This window comes from Apteryx mantelli, chromosome 19 (assembly GCF_036417845.1).
Source record: "Apteryx mantelli isolate bAptMan1 chromosome 19, bAptMan1.hap1, whole genome shotgun sequence".
In the NCBI taxonomy this organism is placed as follows: domain Eukaryota; kingdom Metazoa; phylum Chordata; class Aves; order Apterygiformes; family Apterygidae; genus Apteryx; species Apteryx mantelli.
Window position 1 is genome coordinate 6,543,432 of NC_089996.1, and position 19,283 is coordinate 6,562,714.

General features: G+C 41.8%; 1 protein-coding gene across 1 annotated transcript in view; it reads right to left on the reverse strand.

Annotated features, from left to right (window-relative positions):
• DNAH9 (dynein axonemal heavy chain 9) overlaps window positions 1-19,283 on the reverse strand; it is a 207,981-nt gene that overhangs the window by 113,731 nt on the left and 74,967 nt on the right. Inside the window, exons 39-45 of the mRNA XM_067308503.1 lie at window positions 15,932-16,093; window positions 14,722-14,918; window positions 12,081-12,243; window positions 9,596-9,719; window positions 7,177-7,319; window positions 3,686-3,847; window positions 2,466-2,699 (exon numbers count right to left, since the gene is read on the reverse strand). Coding sequence (XP_067164604.1) covers window positions 2,466-2,699; window positions 3,686-3,847; window positions 7,177-7,319; window positions 9,596-9,719; window positions 12,081-12,243; window positions 14,722-14,918; window positions 15,932-16,093 — 1,185 coding nt within the window. The remainder of the gene's footprint in view (window positions 1-2,465; window positions 2,700-3,685; window positions 3,848-7,176; window positions 7,320-9,595; window positions 9,720-12,080; window positions 12,244-14,721; window positions 14,919-15,931; window positions 16,094-19,283) is intronic.

Sequence of the window (19,283 nt, forward strand, 5' to 3'; positions counted from 1 at the left end):
CAAAGGTCAGCAATTAATTGATAGAGCAAGCAAGACTGGAATCCAGAATCCTGTGATGCAATATTAACCAAAGTCATACCAAAAATTACTCAGCAACAGGCTCTGAACAGAATGCTGACCTCGTCATAGCGAGCATCGTTCTGAAAAACAAATGACTCATCCCACAGATTTTCCCAAGTCTATTATGTTCTACTAACTGGAAGCCGGCTTCTAACTTTCTGAGTACTGAGAAGGACAGCCACTACCTTTAGGGAAGGATGGTTAGGTACGTAAGCTAATGAAAAAACTTTTCCTTAGAAGGAAAGTTGGTCAAATGTATCAAGAATTCCACACCTCAAAAAAAAAAAAAAAAAAAGATTGGGGGTGGGGAGAGAGAAAAAGAGAGAGAAAGAGAGAAGGTCGGAGGTTATTTTGAAACTGGAATGGCTAAGTCAAAAACTCTCCTGAATCTACTTGCACAACAGTCGCCCCATGCTTAGGCTACACTGAACAGTCTAAAGAAATACTTAAAACTTATAATTAACTAGTCATTGGCACCCAAGCATCAGGAGTCTGGAGAATACTGATGATGGGAGCACTAGTCCTCAGGTCTGAGGCACAGCCAGGTCACACTTAGATATCGAAATCCTTCTTCCTTGCTTTGAAAACACAAAACAACAGCCTAACACTTCCAGGAACCACAAGCGCAACCAGGAGACTATGCACCTGAGCGGGACAGAGGTCTTGCCATTTCCTCAGCACCATGACCAACCTTTTCTACAGGTGGATGCTAAAGTTTAGAGATATGAATACATATTCAAGATCTATCTAACTGGTATGATTTCCAGTAGTGCTAAATATCCACACACTGGTTTCAAATCAACAGCAGTTTTGACTATTACGCACATCTGATAATTTAGGTGTTTAATTTTAGGCCCCCGAAGCTAATCTTAGATTCAATTTTGACATATTTCTCCTCAGTGCTCTGCATCGTAATCAACTTCATAAACAGGTGCTTCTTGCTCCAGCCTTACTCCAACTGGAAATGAACTTTGCTTCTTTTAGCCATTTTGCGACAGCAACACCTACAAGAGAGAAGACTCACAAGTGCTGTGGCTTCCCATTTCACCCCCGACTCCTCCACCACTGCTCAGAGCCTGCGTCATGGCTTGTCAGGTAAACCCTTGCCGACACAACACCCATATGAAATCACACCTGAAGAATACAGGAGGATCCCCACGCCTGAACAACACTACAGAGTTCTTTTTTCTATCAGACGACCAGTTTCACATTAGTTGCCTCCCAATAAAGAATAGACCTAATCTATGTTAAAGAAAATGTTTGCCTCCAAAGGTAAGGTAAACATAAAGGTCTGCTTTACAGGGAGGGCAAGTACCTTCAGCTCTGGTTGACTCTACTAGAAGGGATGGGTGCTCTGCACCGCTGACTGTGCAACCTCTCATAGGCAGTCATATCCTTCCAAAGGGGAGATACTAAAACATGCAAAAGGGACAAGAAACATGTCCACTCCCCTCCATGCCCTGCAAGACCTATCCTGCACTGTGAAGAAAGTAACTGTTTGAAGTGAAACATAGACTATCAAGGCTGAGAGGCACAATAAAGTCCATGTATAACCCTCCAGTAAGGCACATTTCCTGTTGAGCATGGCAGATGCTACTTATGTCACCAGCATTATCCAGATCATATATATGGAAGAGGTTGAACCAAATAGTCCTTCATTCACATCAACTGCCTATGTATCTTTAGGGCAGTGTCAGGAGAGCCCATTTGCCACAGTAGAAGCTTGTAAGTGAACACTTATAAGAGTTATCAAAATATGAAATGGAGAGAAAACAGGAGTTTAGCAACAGATGTAGAAGACAGTAAAGCTCTGAAAGTCACTATAGAGAGTAGAGGTTTTTGAAATACCCAGAACACCACCTCGCTACTCATTATTTCAGAAGTGTGCCAGTAAGGCTCTTTACAAGGGGGATTTTAGGTGGACTAGTCTACATTGCACATGTATTAGTTTTCCTTAAAGATGGATAGCATAAAATGAGGAGAAATGAACTTCAGCCTTGTTTTAAAGGATGCTCTATTTAAATTGAAAGATGTAATTCTTGATGAAGTTATTGTAGATTTCCTGTATGCAACTCCAAAAATCACTGATCTTCCCCTAAATCCCCGCTGTCCTGTATTTTATAAGCTATTATGTCACTGCAGCTGAAACATAGCCATTAAAATATCATCTGCAGACCCAACTGGATCCATATCTCAATTTATTGCAGCCTTTTATTTGGGATTAGCACAGCTCGAATAACTGAGACTTCACACACACACATCTTTTCCCTTCTGCTTTCCAGTACAGAACATAACCGTTGCTCACCCAGGAACGCAGCTTTCTTTTTGAACCAGGTCACAGAGATGTCTTTATCTCAGTAACAGTAAAACATTAGCTTTTAGACCCACCCAACCAGTTTTCTCACCTGTGCAGATGTGCTATTGAGCTTCTGCAGGCCGTTCTCTAGTCGCTCCGTTTTAGCTGTTAAATCCTTGCCCTTTTTCAATAGCAAATTTTGATAGAGTTTGATTTGCTCAAGGAATGACTTGGGAGTGGTGTAGTTGTATCGCCGTTCATTGCTCAGATACAGTCGGGATATCTCATTGACACTCGTATGGACATAGGCCATGAATTTGCTTATTGAATCTTTCACTGAAACCTAAAGGTAAGACGAGAAGACAAATATTTTTGAAAAAATACTTTAAACAGAACAGCTATATATAGACCTGGGCCTTATATAAAGGAATTCATTAACATTTTATTCTTCTGCAGCAAAATCCAGAATGTAACAAACAAAAAGGAATCAACTAAGATGTTATCTCTAAAATAACTGCATCTGCTCTTGTACTTTATACCTCTTTTTATATCTTTTTGTCATATTTTATCTTCTTCCAAGCAATTTTTCTAGCACTCAGCTCTATAAAACAAAGTCTTTTAAGTATAAATTTAGGCTTTTCTTCTATACAAATGGAGAAAGCACACACTCATAAAAAGAAACATTTTAGACTTTATTCTTCCAAAATCCTGTACGGAAAAACTAAATAAACAGAACCGAATCTCTTTTAGTCTAGTAGCAGGTAGTCATCAATGAGAAGTAGACATATTTGTGCCCTTAAGAACTACAGACTCTCAGATATGCATGTGGAGAGAAAAGTGTATGTTCCACGGAATAATTGTAAGCATTAGGTTATTTTCTGCATTGATTTGTAAGCTGCCTTTTTGGTAGCAAAACCATCATTTCATTGACAAGTATATATGAGTGTGGTGTCCATGACCCTGTTTCTGATAAGGTCCATGCTACTCTGGGAAAAACTTGCCCATATTTCATGAGCTTTCATCCAGTTTAACACAATATGGAGCTGCCAGCAATTCCTCTCCGAACACAGTGATCTAGATGTCCTGGATAAGCATCTGAAGGCAATAAAGGTGAATAGAGAGTCCATTGCAACATTCTCATGAAATCATTTTTGATTCATTGATTGTACTGAATGGAGGGCTGAGGCCACACCTGGATGCTAACAGTGCTGTACTTGGTCATGCCAAAATTTGTACCGTGCAGAGGAATCCAAAACCAAGCAAGGCTTGGACATGTCTAGATGACGGACCAGTGAGATGGTGCTGAGTGCACCACAGCAGTGGGCTCACCTCGATGTTCTCCGTCTCCTGCAGAAAGCGCAGGCTGACGGATTCAAGGGCCTCCCGTGGCCATTCATGGAACCAGTCTATCGCTGTGCAGTTCACGATGGCAGGGAACTTCCTGCTGCGGACTCTCAGCTTGTTCCCAACAGGTGAAAAACACAGTGCAACCTGAGAAGGCAAAGGAATGGAGAAGCTGAGACAGCATGGCTGGGAGCAGATGGCTGGGCTCCAGGTGTAGAGCCCAATTCCAAAGGAAGTTCTCACATCAGCAGGTAAGATTATAGCAACCTTGATTTTTGAGCCCTTGCACTTTAGGCCAGGAAAATGCATAATCTAGCAGTAAACACATTTTTCCTCTGCAACAAAAACAAGCAAGCACATTAAGCACTGCTATGGTCAGAAGCAGAACCCTGGCAAACTTTCAAGGCTGCAGCCTGGATCTAATATAAGCAATCCCTCTCTTTGCCGCTTTAGCGATGACACAAAGCTTTCACCTGGCAGGAAGCAGACATTCAGTTTCAAATGGGGCAACAAGGAATTACCGTAAATGGATCTAAATTCTCCTGACAGGACCAGAGTTTTGAGACACGGCTGCCTAGATCATTTTCCTAAAGCCAGCACTCAAAAGGTTCAAACTCAGAGGTCTATTTTTATCAGAATGAGAAACTTTTTAAAATAGAGAAAACTTATATCAAGGCAGAATAGAAATAAAAAGCATTGCAAATGCTCCTTCCCTGCTGGCTGCATTTTTGCCCAGCAGGTCTTTTGTTTTTCAGGCTTTTTTTCAATCCAAAAGCTGTTAAAAACTTCTGAGTTGCAACAAACTCTGCAGAGTCCCCATGGGTGTCACTGGGAAACGTCTCTTCCTGTTACTTTGGGGCCGGCTGTAATCTCTTCAGCATCCTCCAAGTCCTGCACCATTTCTTCTTTCCCTTAGTCTTCAGTCACCCTTTCTTCTTCTATCTGCCACCCCCTGCAGTCTGGAAGCCTCTTCCCCTGCTCCAGCCAACCTGCTCAGTTGATCTCAGGAAAGCACAATCTCTTCCCCCTTCCAGAAAGAAACTCCTCGCCAAGAGTGCAGAAGTCAGGACAAGGTAAAATACTCTTATTCTCTGCCCCACTACCAATTTTAACAGCAATATGATGTACAAGAACCAAATCAAGAAAGACCAAAACCTGCCACCATTCATCACAGCCCTTTTTCTATAACATCTTTCTGTCTGTATGCACTGTGCCCAGATTTATGAACTCTGCTAATCAGGCACAGACCAGAACACAAGGCAGGTTTACACCACGCAATGAAGTAGCAATATCTGAGCTAGTGCCAGCACGGGAAGTAGTATAACTCATTCCATGGATTACCTCTCTCCTGCTTGTCAGCCCTGGAGGGTATTTGCACAGCCTTGCAAGTGTCATGGGGCAGGCTGGCATTAACTCAGATGTGTCCATAAGTTGTCAACACCTTCATCACAATCTGTTTTTTGGAAGCTGTAAGCCAGCCTTTAACGAGTCCACTTCCTCCTCCCCCCAAAACACACTGCCACTATGTACCTGCAAAACAGCCCATGAACCGTATTGTTTTAGTTTTAAAAACCATTAAAGCTCTAATTAAAGTTGATTACGAATTAAAGGAACATTTTTGTTTTACAAGTGTACATAAAATGTACAGTCAAAAGCCCCACAGTGTTTTGAGTTTTGACTTTCCTCCAGCATGTACCCGCAGCGCAGCAATGGTGACAGACTGCTGAACCTGAGTGCACCCGGCTGCTCTTCGTTGCTTCCTTTCTGTGTCAGGAGAGGCAGGTGGTCTCAGAGAGCTTCTGCTCCTCTGACAGATGTGCTCAGCACGTGCTCACATACAGTGACTAGTCATGTACGAACCCTTTCTATATCTTCAAGCATAAGCCTCCAGCACTTCTGCGTTGCTCTCTGAGAGAGCCAGGCAAGGTTCAGGAAGCTATCTATGTTCAAAAGCCCTCTTCTGCACCTACACTGCTTTCTCTCAAGACACCAAGGCAGAAAGTGTCTTATGTTTGCGTTCCATCAGGCCAAGCCCCACTGCTGTACTGCTCCCAGAGGTCAAACACACACTGCAGTAATGACAGTCTGCTCAGCTTTCTGCACAGTGAACGATGCTACTACCAAATGCTGGAGTGAATTAAGCAACACTTCACTACTGACCCCAGACATCTATCCTAACACACCATTAAGGAGAAGGACAGACAGGGGAAAGGAATCAGTCTCAAATAAACCACATCCACACTGCCTTTCTAGTATATCTCAATAGCCAATGGGCATGGAGAATATTTCCAGGCAGGGACACTGGGCAGAAGACAACCAAGATATTAGAAGAGCTACAACACAGCATCAGTGCCTGTCAGAAATTCCCTTCCACAATGGGAAAGGGAGAAGGAGGACTGGATTCCCTCTCCTTGTGCATCTATACCTATAGCTACACTGTGGCAGGGTCCCTGGTTTCCTGGGAACATGTCCAGGAGAGCAGGGTCAACTCACAGCTCTGTTTCAACCCAATATGTCTACTCAGAAACCCACCAATGACAGCCATACAGCTGTCCTATTTAATGCTCCCATGCTCTTTAATGATGCCAGATATTGAGAAGCACTAGTCCTCACCTGGTGAGGGGAACTCAACTCTCTGGCTGTTCACCATGCCAGACACGTACCTACTTACATCAGACAGGGAACAGGCCACCCTAGCTGCACCACACATCAGTAGACATGCCCTACCAACACAAACCCAAGACTGGATAGGGACAAGGACCTGTTTTCATTAAGCAAATGATAATTTTTCATTCACCTCCTGCCCTGTCTCCCTGCTCTAGGACCATGGCACTGTACAGTCATGCAGATTGGCAATTACCTCCTGGAAAAGCCTAACTCCTTCTTGTACTGTACCTTCTCCAGGTGGTGGGCATGCCTGGAAAATCTTTAAACTATTTTGGGATATTAGCATGTAGTTATAGAGCTTTCTAGAGCTGGGAAGTTGAGCTGAAGGGGAGAAATCCTGCAAGCATGCCAGTTCCTAATGCTGTGGTGCTGCACTTCATATAATTTAAGGTAGTGTCTTCTAATTCTTTCGGCTGTGGACTGTCAAGTTACCCAGTTTTTACAACATGAAGATTGATCTGCTGTCTAACTTTTCCAAGCAGCAAGATTTAGTCCTGATGCACCCCAGCTAAACAGGAGTATGTATCTTTGAAAATGGAAAGCCTGGTCCTGTTCAGCTGCTAAAATATAGATAAAATTTGTAACTCCCATAGTGCTGTATAGAGCTCAAGAAATGATGACTACAGATAGTGTTTCATGTGTTCAAGCACTGCTTGCTGAGAGAATCACAGTTCATATTCTAAACAAGCAGAAAAGCCTTTCAGGCTGCAGTCTGACCTCCCTACAATGCAGCCCAAAGGATTTCCACCAAGGTGCCCCTGGACCAAGGTCAATGTTGAAGATCCTAGCTCCTCCTGCCACCATCTCACCTTCAGTTGTCGTCGAACACGCTCTATGAAGAACTTCCAACAAGTTTCCCGGGAGTCCACCAAGCCCTGACCCTTGACTTCATTCCTCACACTGTTGATGATGTTTTCAACCTCATCATCGGGGAAGAGATCAGGGATTTCACCTAAGACAAGAGGGCACACTTTGGTTTGCTTGCCTCGGTTTTGTTACAGACTTAGAGTTAGGTGAAGTCTGCCTTCCTCATCAGAGCACAGGGAAGCCCCTTCCTAGGGAACAGTCATTGTGTTGGATGTCCAAGAGTATCAGGAGCAGAAAGGCAGTATAGAGAATTGTTCTGCTAAAAAATGAACAGATTTGCCAAACATTCGTGAAAGCAAACTTTCTCAGAGCACAAAGGAAACAAGCATTAAATATAATCAAAGTACAGAAAGTCATTTTTTTTCTGATTTATGGTGATAATCAGATTTCAAAAAAAATCAAATCCCTAGAATGCTTTACATAGTAATGAAATCATTTTACATTTGCAAATAAATTTGTTACATATACAATTTCTGCAGCTGTTCAACACTGCCCTTTCCAGTAGCATTCAAAGAACAATCAGATCACTAAAACTTCTTAAAAGTTAAAGGTTTTCAAAGGTTTTTAAGGGTTTTAAAATCCTTCTAAAAACTTCTAAAAGCTCGTAGTTATGCAACTGATTGCCAAAAATACACCCAATAAAACAGCTTTTTAGTGATTACTTATTTTCCTATCTATTCTCTTCTGATTTTTGTTTTGACTGAAATCATCATTATTGAATAAAATATTGTCAATATGAACATTAATAACTTAGACAAATATGAGAATCAGAAACCTACCAGTTTATATGAAAGGTTAAAACATCTGTTTTGTTCCAGTTTATTAGGTGACGATAAAAAGTGAAACAAATATGAAAAAACAAGCATGCAGTTAGAAGAAAGTAGCCAAAACAATCAGTTAGAACACGCTATCTGGCACTAGCTCATGTCATGAAAAGACACGGTCTCTGCACAGTCACTTCCTCAGTCAGGCTGCAATTCAGCACTGTTTCCCTGGATTCCCAACAAAGACCTTTGATCTGTTCCCATTACCCCATGTGGTGACCACAGAAAAACACAGTGCCTTTTCACGTGGCCATAAGATGACCTTGACATCCAGAAACAAGATGGGTAACTGATCACCAGGGCCCAGCTGCAACTTTTTCCAGTAAGAGAACCATGTTTCAAAAGGTAGAAGAGGTCAAAAAAGCCTGTTTCTTCTTGGCCAAAACGGCAGGCAGCTAACGATGACCTCCCCCCGCTAAGCCAGCTGAGGGTGTCTGCCCTCATGGTGAAGCTGTCCCCTATCAGTGACCTTCTGTCTGGCCTCAGCGTAGATCCACAAGGACCTGCCCCTTGCTCAGGACGCTGCAGAGCTTCGCTTCAAGTCCTAACATGTTCATTTGGATCTACACGGTGCAAGGGAGGTGCAAGGTGGGAGCTTCTCACCACCCTCCACAACAAACCCAATCCTTATTCCTGCTTATGAATTTGTCACAGAAAGGCCTTGCTTGCTGCTCAGAACCATATGGCCAATTTATAGCCGCATATGTCAACTCTGGAGTTATTCACAAACTATCGCTCCCCTGTGCTCTCAGCTCTCCATCCCCCACCATCCACAGAGGCCACCTGAGCCAGCTGGTGTCTTCCCACTCCTGACTTATAAATAAGGCAACAAATGAGACACAGTTACTAGCAGTGATTTGTCAGGGAGTTTGGGGAATACGCACTCTCTAGGTTACTTCGTGTGGTCATGGCAACACAGTTGCACGCTCCCATGTGCGCTGTAGTCGCACCGCATGCTGCACCCGCACATAATCACACCATATTCTGCATGAGAAAAGGCATTTGCATGGAGACAGACTGTTCTCCAATTGTTTGGGCAAGCAACAACTCAGCAACTTAAAAACGTCTGGAAAAATAAAGAGAGAAAGGACTGGAATGGGATCAGAAGCCACATAACACTCACAGACATGTCAGTCTGTGGCTTTATATCACATATTGACTTGCAGACATTCCAGGTAAATATTCTAGCCAGGAGCAATCACATTTTATCAGACCACTAGAGTGCGGATGCGCAGCATCCATAGGTCAAACTCATCCTCTGTCAATACATTCCTTTGGCTCTGTCCTCAGCTGAAGTATCATGACAGACACATCACTTAACATCCACAGGCAGTATGACAGAACCACGAAAATAGGGAAAAACTGGGAATGAGACATCCAAAACCGCAAAAGGCTAACAGACAATGAAGTGCATCCTCACTAACGAGACCTTAGTGCTGCTTTTATCCTAGAGTTTAACCTAGGATTTAACCTAGAGCTTAACCAAATCTGCACTGAAAAAAAGGGAGCGGGAAAACAAAAGCAATGAGACACGTACCTGATGCTAACAAGTCATTTACCAGCACCAAGAACCGCTCATCAGCCACCTGTGCATCAGTCATCAGGAACACGGTGCCCACGTTCTTCACGCCAGCTTTCAGGTACTGGTTTGCCAGGTCTGCCTGAAGGTTGAAAAGAAAGTGGACCAAGAGGTTGCACCTATCTTTGCAAAGTGTGGGCTAGGTATCACACCTAAAATAAGAGATATTTCAGAAGGAATGGTGCCTGTTCAGAATCTTCCTATTAATGGAGAACGAAGGAGTTAATTAGCATAAAACAGTGCTTTGGACCCTCTCCATCTTCATGGCTGAGCCTTCCCAGGGATATGGGGGAGACTGTTGCTATCAGCATTGTAAGACTTATTACCATTATGTCCAGGTCTGTATAAAACAAAAATAAGAAGAAAGTCCTGCCTAACACCGCTAAACATAGGGAAGCACCTGCGATTGAAACGCTTAGAGGTTAATGCATGTGGTTGAAGATGTAAAATTGCTGCCTTATCAATCCAATCCCTGATTAGTCCAAAGCTCAGAAGGAAATGGATGGCAGAACCTTTTATCTGCAGGTGGAGGCTGTTGAGGGACATCGTAAAGACTGGCTCTGCCCTGAGTTACGGATATGGTAAGTCACAAGCACAAGGATGCCAAAGCACTGCAGAGTTTGGGAGAGACAGCAGGGTCTGGATATGCTTGTCCTTGGTATCCCCACGCTGAAGATCTCTCTGGTTTCACAAGCGCACATACATAAATTAATTATTTCTTTGTGGAAGTGCTGCAACAACTTTTTTTTTTCTTTTTTTTCTTTCAAGGAAGGAAGGAAGATGATTTTTAGATAGTTTTTTTTAGTGGATTTCTTCCTTCTTTTCCAGAGTCAGAGCAGGGACTCATCTTTCAGTCTCCCACTCAGTGCAGCTGGGCTAGAGCTGTTCTGACACAGAGCCTGCTCTCATTTAAAAGCTGTTTTCTTTAAAAGGGACCAGTGTCCTCCTAATGAAGAACACCATGTTTTTGAAATCTAAGTTGTTCATGAGATGGGAAAAACACTGTCATCCAGCTCATCCTTTCCTTCCTGCTCCTCCAAACAGGATACAAAGCATGCAGAGAATCCCAAGGTAACACACTGGCCACTGCTTCAGAAACACTTTTAGAAATTCAGCAGACAAATATACTTCCAAAAAAGTAATTTGTTACTTTCATCACTGGAAATTTGGATTAGATCAATTATAACAGCTTGAGGAGCCAATGGCAGACAGGGCAATCCATCACCATCTTGCTCTTACATATCTTAGAAAAAAAATAATCACTCCATATTTCATAAATTCTTTGAAAATGAATACGGAGTGAAGGGAACATCAAATTATCTTCCACCTCCGCAGACACAGAAGCATAGAGGTGCTTAGGAAACAAGTTTATTAATGACAATTAATAAATGACTTGACAATTGCTGCAGCTCCTACACTGGACAAACTCCCAAAGTCCCAGATGAAGAAAGTTAGTGATATTTCAAAAAATTAAAGCTACTGACTAGCCAGCTGAGGGGAGTAGACTGGCCCAGTAAGAGCTCTGACTTTTTGATGCAGAAAAGGACAGAATTGATGCAGTTCCTACCTGTAGACCTGGAAAAACAGATATCTAATAGGGTAAAGCCTACATTAGGAGGGGAATACACCGGCTCTGTTCCAGGCTTTGCCAGTGGTGTTCACTACCTTGATATCTCCCACCCTGTCTCTGATGGGAAGAGACCTCAGAAGATCTATCAGCCATCCACTTCTCCCTAGGAGAATGGAGTGAAGTTACAATTGTGGGTTTTTTACAACGTTTTCAATGAGAGTCATCTTACCAGAAGCTAACATACTTCTAAATCATTTCAGTGGTATTTTTAAAATGTTGATTCACAACTTCTAAGCTCATTAGCTTGTGCATAAATACATGCACAGGCATATATCCTCTATAGTGAACCACACACTGTCCACTCGGTCCTTCCATTGGCTAAAATGCCAGAACAGACTTGGGAACTCTCTTTTTCTTCTCTTTCCTCTTCCCTTTCCACCTCCAAATCATTCCATAACAGTTATCTTACAGATTAGCTAATTATTACATTTTGTTTTAATTATAAATAATAATGAAATAGAACTTCTCTGGTTCTTTACAGTTTCTAGTCATTGAACAAACATGAAGTGGATGTTCTCACCTCTGAGTTCATTCATATGGCCCAGAGACAGCACAAAGCTTTGGATGGAAGCAGTACCAGGTCTCACCAGCTGGGAGGACTGGCTGAGGATGTCAGGTCTGTATGCACCTTAATGTAAATACACTTCAGCAAGATATTTTGAGAGGAATTATTCCACTTTGCAGTCTAATATTCTGACTGGAGCCTTTTCACTTTTACACCAGTGTTGCTCAAGTATTCAGCAAGACAAAGTTTTCAGGAATAGTTATGCTTTTTGTTTCTTTCTCCCTACTTGAGTCTTAAAAGTCACCTACCTTTAGGTCAGGGATCCCATAACCTTTCCTCAAAGTGATCTGGAAAACTTCCAGAGAGCTAATGAAAGCTGCAAGTCTTGTCAGGCTCTGCTTGCCACTTCCACCTACGCCAACCAGCAGAGCGTTTCCTCTGGGGGACTCCAGGATACGGTTGATGCGACAACTAAATTGAAGCATACAAAATCTCTCATTAGTAAGAGTATTTTTCTTTTTCTCCGCCTGGTGCTTTTCAATACATATTTTATTCACTAGGAAATTGTACTCTGAATAGGATGAAAAATGTCAATCTGAGTGACATGTCAGCAATCAATCCCAATCTCTGCTGAGACCTATATAAGGGACACAGCTGATGAAAAAAATAGTACAGTGGCAATTCAGACTCTGTCAAATTCTCATTCCACCTGCCACGTTCTGCAGGACAGAAATATTTTAAGATGAAGGCCTGGCCACTTTTGAGGGGGACAAGGGAAAAAGAGCACTATGTTGATATACAAAAATTGAGAACAAAATTCAAGGATCTGATGAACCTGTCTAGTATTTGGGGTTCATGTTCAGATGAGGAGTCCTGCTATACATTAAAATATTTTAACATATATCTAGAACAGTAAAAATCCTGTCTGGAAAACACAATCATATTTCTTATTTATCCAAACCACCAACTACTTAAGAGCATGATTCTGTCACTCTCATTCCCCATGCCTCACCCCCAACACGTGCGAGTCCTGTATGAAGAGCGCAAACGCCAAAGGCAAGGACGGTCCGTTTTCAAGAGCTAACACACTGAGTGACTTGGTCAGGGACAGGAGAGGTGCCTGTTCCCATAGCACCTTTCTTTGAAATTCCTGAAGTCATAAAGTACTGCATTCTGAACCCAACGTCCTAAAATTCTATTTCTGAACAAGTCAAGCAAACGGCAGAGGCATAAGGTACAGAGTCACAGGAAGGAAACTCCCAATTCTACCAAAATATCTTCTATAAGAAAAGAATTCACTATTATTTCCAAGGTTTGTTCACCCGTTCTGTTTAAGAGAGGCACGGCGAATGCTGTCCGCCTCTAATTTATTCCCTTAAGGCAATAGCTGATATTCCCCACTCCTTAAAACCCTGAGTGAGGAGGAACACGCTTCTGCCTCTGAAAACCTCACTGCCCTCTTAAACACAAGCACTATTCCCCTCTTCACATCACCCACCTTTATTTAGCTCACTTAACTGAGTATTTTCCTAGCCTAATCTGAATTAATTTTTCAAATAAGACTTTGAGAGATACTGTGCTGCTTTACCCAAGTATCTTACTATTTGATCACATACTTCATTTGATTGTGAAATTATACCCAGAAAAGCAATCAGATTTGTGTGGAAAGCTAGTCCACCTAGTTTCAATTCTCCAGGCTAATTCTGCCCAGGAATGACAGTGTAGTCTTTGTCCTCGATGTGCTCTCCAGGGCTGTATACTTTGTGAACATGTGCCATCAGCCCTGGATTGGGATATGGCAGACAGGTATTTCCCACTTCCTTTCACAAATTAAGGCCTTTTTATTTTTATTTTTTTAACTGACATCTTTTAGCAAATTCAAGCTGAAATTCACACACTGCTTGAGATTAAATAAATTGCATATTTCAGCAAAATTTCATTCATTTCATCTGAAAATTGCATTTACCCAGTGCCAATGAAAATCATGCTGAAAATTCAAACTTTGATTTCCTGATTGCTTGCAGTATTCACAGATCTGCATTTGGGCACCTGGAGATGAGGTTTTGTTTCTACTGGGATTCTCAAAGAGTATTTAAATGATTTTGCAAATTGCAAGTACCTCACAGACATAAAAATACAATAAAAATAATATAAATATCTTTGTAACTACAAATTTAAAACTTGCTATTTTAATATAGTCCCACATGTTCAATTTTCAAAGAGAATCTGTCTGGACCTTCACACTTCTAAATGCAACTGGGATTTTCAAAGAATCAAAGGAGCAAAGGCAATGTCTCAATCCATTTAAACTAGTAGACAACACACAGAATTTTGTTTCAGATGAATTTGAAAATCCCACTTAAGAACTTGTATAAATATGGCTCTAGACCACGTCTGAAGACACACCTTTGCAACAAAGACGGAATAAAATAATAGGCATTTAGGAAAGTCCCAGTATACCTATATCTGTAGATGGTTAAGTGAGGACTCACATAAATGATAAAGCACTTGAACATTACCACATGCAATAAATGTTTGTGCAATATGCACAGCATTGAGAGCCAAAAATATCACAACAGCATCCAGACTTTAAAATAACCACCAGCATGCAGTTCCTCCGTCTCATAGCCCAGGGACTGTTCACAGTTTTAAGTGCCTTCCAAACGCCAGCCAGAGAAGAATCGCAGTATTCGTGCAGGATGCTTCACAGAACGTGAGGAAGGCTCAAATTTTCAAAAACTGGACACTAAATAAGGGACTTGCAACCTCCATTTTTGGTTGTCTACTTCAATATGCCCAGAGTGAGACTTCCCACAACTTCTGCACACCTCCAGTTTCTCTTATATCAGCTACAACTACAGATACCTACAGTTCCCAGGAAACTTCATGCAAGCAATCTGTGCAGCTAAGTGCTACTTATGAGAATATGAGGCCAGGAAATCCTCTTACACATGGCACATGGCGTCCTCAAAAAGTACCAGGTTCATGGCAGCATTGACTTCATTGTAATTATCTAAGGCTTCCACAAGGATCTGGTTCAATTCTTCCCAGTTTGGAACAGGCCTATAGTTGGGTTCTCCGATGCCTTTTGCAAAATGACAGTATATATTCATCTGCTTGGTCTGTTCTAAAGTCTCCTCAGTCTCCTGACAAAGAAATGCAAAATAAATATGTAAATAAATAGAAAAATAAATAAAAATCTAGAGTATATATGCATAGCACTAAAACACTGAAATGGGTAATGGGTGAAGATCCTGACCATCCAAGGCTGTACGGCATGGCATAGATCTAGACTGGGAATGGTTTGCTTGCATAAAAGACCGTCTATCCCACAAAATGTGTGTATAAACTATACAGAAAAAACACTGCAGCTGTATGCTATCTTTCCAAGAAAAATATATTATTCCACCAAATGCCTTTTTAGCCTTTTTATGGCCATATAGTTGCACCTGTGTGGGGGAAAAGGGGGCAAGGGGGCAAGAGGAAAAAAAGGAAAACAGTGTGGAAAGAAAAAAAGATCCTATACTGACATCCTTTAACTTGACAACTTTTTGCAAATCATTAAAAAAAACCTCAACTTACTGCCATAAGAGAACACGGCCTCAAGAAAAGCCCTACAGCAATAACCATAACATTAGGCTGTTGCATGGACGATGATAACACCTGGAGGAAAAATAGCTGCCTGCACCACTTATCACTTTAATGATTCTTGTATAATTCATAAGGCAACATTGCTGGGTGATGACAGACCTGAAGGAAAGCAGGTCTAGAGTTTTCATCTGAAAGAAATTTTGGAGCAAGAAAAGACACTAAGGATTTTTGTCTGCATCCCAGTGCCTCCCACTGAAAGCACGGAATCTGACCCTTCTCCAACTTTTGCCTTCTAAGACTCAAAGCACTTAAATAAAGTAATTAAATTAATTCACAGAGCCCAAATCTCCTCCTCTCAACCCCCAAACAGAGAGAGTACATCATTTACCCATATCATACTATTAGCAGCCCAAAATATAGACGACAGAGATTTGCTCCCAGTTCAGGCTCCCATCAAGAGCATTGCCCTCCAGACAAATGAGACATGGGCAGACCTCAAGTTAAACTCTGCTTTCCCAAGGAACTTTTCTTTTTATTTAGTATTAGAGTCATGAACTGCAACACTTACATCATAGAATTTCCTCACCATCTCCAGCTGCATTTTATCAAAGGTACCACAATCTTTTTCTTCAACCATCTTATCCCGGTATACGCGGTTCGACTCATGCAGGTAGAGCTTCACTAGGTCTTGGGGGTGCTTCAGACATTCAGGGGTAGAAAAGAGAAGGCCCTGAGGAGAACAGAGAGGGTCAGAGTACCCCATCTTGATCATAAGGGACCACCTCACTCTCAGCATCCAAGATATCACGCCAGAATGGGGCTGAAGAATTATAAATGCAAAGTTATTATAGCAACCTATATTTGGACTTCTGAATAACCCCCTACTCAGCCGCCCATGGAGAAAGTGTCTTTTCTTCATCTTGATTTCCCAAAGCAGCAAAGCAGTTTATATTCATTTCGTGTGCAGAAAGGTCTCTAAGCAGCATAACCAACGCAGCCTGGTTTTGCCAGTGATCCTGGTCTCCTTCTCAGCAGCACAGACTATTGAGAAACAGGTGTCAGCCCAGAAGTAGGGCCTTTTGCACAACCACACCACACTGGGTGTGTTTTCAAGAGGAAAAAGCAGTTTGGAAATCTCAGTACTGATGATTTTTTTTTTAATGAATTAATTTTAATTAGGTGCATTCTGCCTACAGGAAATATTAGCTGCTGTCTGCAACAGTATGTTTACCATGAGTCCTATTAAAATGTGCAAAAAAATGATATTTCAAGGAGGTGTCGCCTATAACTAAGCCTATTAACAGCACACAAGGTTTTCAATGAGATGAATTAAATAGACAGCTTTTTATTCCTAAAGTTAAATTAGTTACACATAAGATATACAGCACATTAAAAGTAAAGAGCTCTATCTCAGCTCACTGGCCCATAGTCAAATAGTTTGGGTTTCACATTTGTCTTTACAGCTGCCAAATTGTTGTTTTATTTATTTCAGAAACAAAATGAGTGAGAGAATAGCTGACAACCCAAAGAGAGAAAGAATTAAGGTGCAACCCATCAGGTCTTCAGCTGAGAAGAAAAAAAAAAAAAAAAATTACTTGACCTCTCTGAAGACACCCCACAACACAAAAGAGAGTGATCTTGATGCAAGTAAATGTGCGACTACTTTAGAGGGGAGAAAATCCACACTTTTTAAATTAAATTTAATTAAATTTATCTTTTAATTAAATTATTAACTTAATAACAGAAAGTCTCCCCTTTTCTTACTCTGCAAGCCAATCCCTTAGATCTACTCATAGCAGTGCTGCCAGCTGCTTCCATTAAAATAACTAGTCGCATCCTCAAACAGCAATGAGGTTGTTCTGTTTATCAGGTTGAGCTTCTAGGAGACGCCATAGTGTCTACAGCTGAGACAACATAGAGGATTTGTGGTCATTAGTCATTTTATCTATGTTGGATGTGGCTCCAAAACACAACAAAAAGATAATCCCTTGCCCAATGCTGTGACAATGCAAGTTTTTTCCATCTGGCTGTTGAGCCTTCAGGTTGTATTTCAGCTATATCTTTAAGCTTCTCTTCCTATTCAGAAAGGCCAGAAATTAGTTAGGAAGTCCTCCACACACACCCTCTCACTCCCCCTGGATATTTCTCTAGGCAATTGATGATGTATCAGATACCATGATATTCATGATAAAACAGCAAAAATCACAGAATAAGCATTTGCTCAAAGGAACAACTGTGCCCATTAGAGTTTGACGGGGATCATCTGGGTTGCGCTGGGTTGCCTTGCACAAGAGCACAGACACGGACTGTGAGGGAACAGTCCTCCTCCAGCTGAGACTGATTAGATCGGGATTTATTAAAGGGTAATCTTGAGTGACAGATTCCTGAAGAGTTTAACAATCCTCCGAGGAGACAATGCATATTTGGCACTAAAACAGAGAATATGCTAATCATGCCAGCAAGATTCATCGTCCACGTTTTCGTCACACATCAAAGCACCATGCGGAAGTTGATGAGATGGGTTGTCATGGCTCTGACAAGGCAGGAACATGACCTCAGCCAGGTATTCTTTTTTTTTTTTTTCCCATGAACTCTATGAAAGGGAGCAGAAGAGCAATTCCAAACAATGAGGGATAGCAACTGTGACCAAGTCCACTTGTTGTGGCACATAGCCCACCCTCCCCAGCAGGATGTCGTGTGCTCTGCACCTACCAGGAGTGTGGTGAGGCCAATAAGATATTTTTGTTGCCCATCAGAGCTCTGCAAACCATGACAAATATCGATCAACTCACACTTTATCATGTCAGCACACCTCTGCAGTTGGCACCCTTGGGCTGAATGAGGACGGAGTGGGACAACTTCCACCGAGGCTCCACTGATGAGTTCTAGCCCACAAGATGACCTGAAACTCTGCAATATCATAGTTCTCTAACGAGGAACGGCCTCCAGAAACCATCTAGGACAGCCACGCTTCAGCCAGGTCTCCTGAGCCGCATTTCCAAACAACTATCGGCTCCCACCTGAAATCTTAGAAGGCTTCCACGAAACTACTAAGAAATGAAAGGATTGCTTACTTTTTTTATAGTGAGATGCACAGCACTGGCACTGCTCAGAGTACCAGAGAGTCCCACATCACATAGTTAAAGGATTTTTGGTCACAGAGAGGCTCCTCAGAGAAGACATTCAAAGTCAAAATAGTCAGATGGTCTAGTGGAAAGATGCGCTTAATTCTTTCTTTCTCTTAGCACCCTAACATGCTCTCCTTGGCACACGTAGAAAATATGCAAGCTTCATCTTCACATGGAAATATATTGCATACAGATAACCAAGACAGAAGCAGGAGAAGTCTCTGCACATGCAGGACAGCCTTGGAAGAGCCAAAGACTTTGTTTGCATATTGTTATCTAAGGCACTAAAAAAACACTAAAATAGGGAATGAACAGAGGCATCTGCAATCTTTTTTGCTGAATGCTTGGTTTTAGAAAAAAATCAGCACCAGAAATATTCAAGCTATTCTTGCAAAATCTGCAAAATTGTAACAGCTGTCCAGAAATCAGGGCCCAAAGAAATACAAAGTGAATTCTGGACACTGGGCTTGCTAAGCTGTTAATTATTTCCACTTCGCAAGCCTTACATCCTGCATGCAATGCTCCCTGCCAGCAAGTGGAATTGCTGCTAATGCTGCTATGGGCAACCAAAAGACTGGAGTGAAGTATGAAGACATACAGCCTATCTTCCGCTGCCTGCTGGCATGAGAGTTGGAAGCAGGGGTGGGTGGTATTGCACAAGCAGAAGCGAAAATGCAAAGGTGAGTGTGAAGAGAAACAGCTAACATGCTCCCATGGACAAGGGTGATCAGGAAGTGACAAAATGAAGTCTCCCAGGTATAAAAAGGTAAGAAAAATAAATTACTTTTTTTT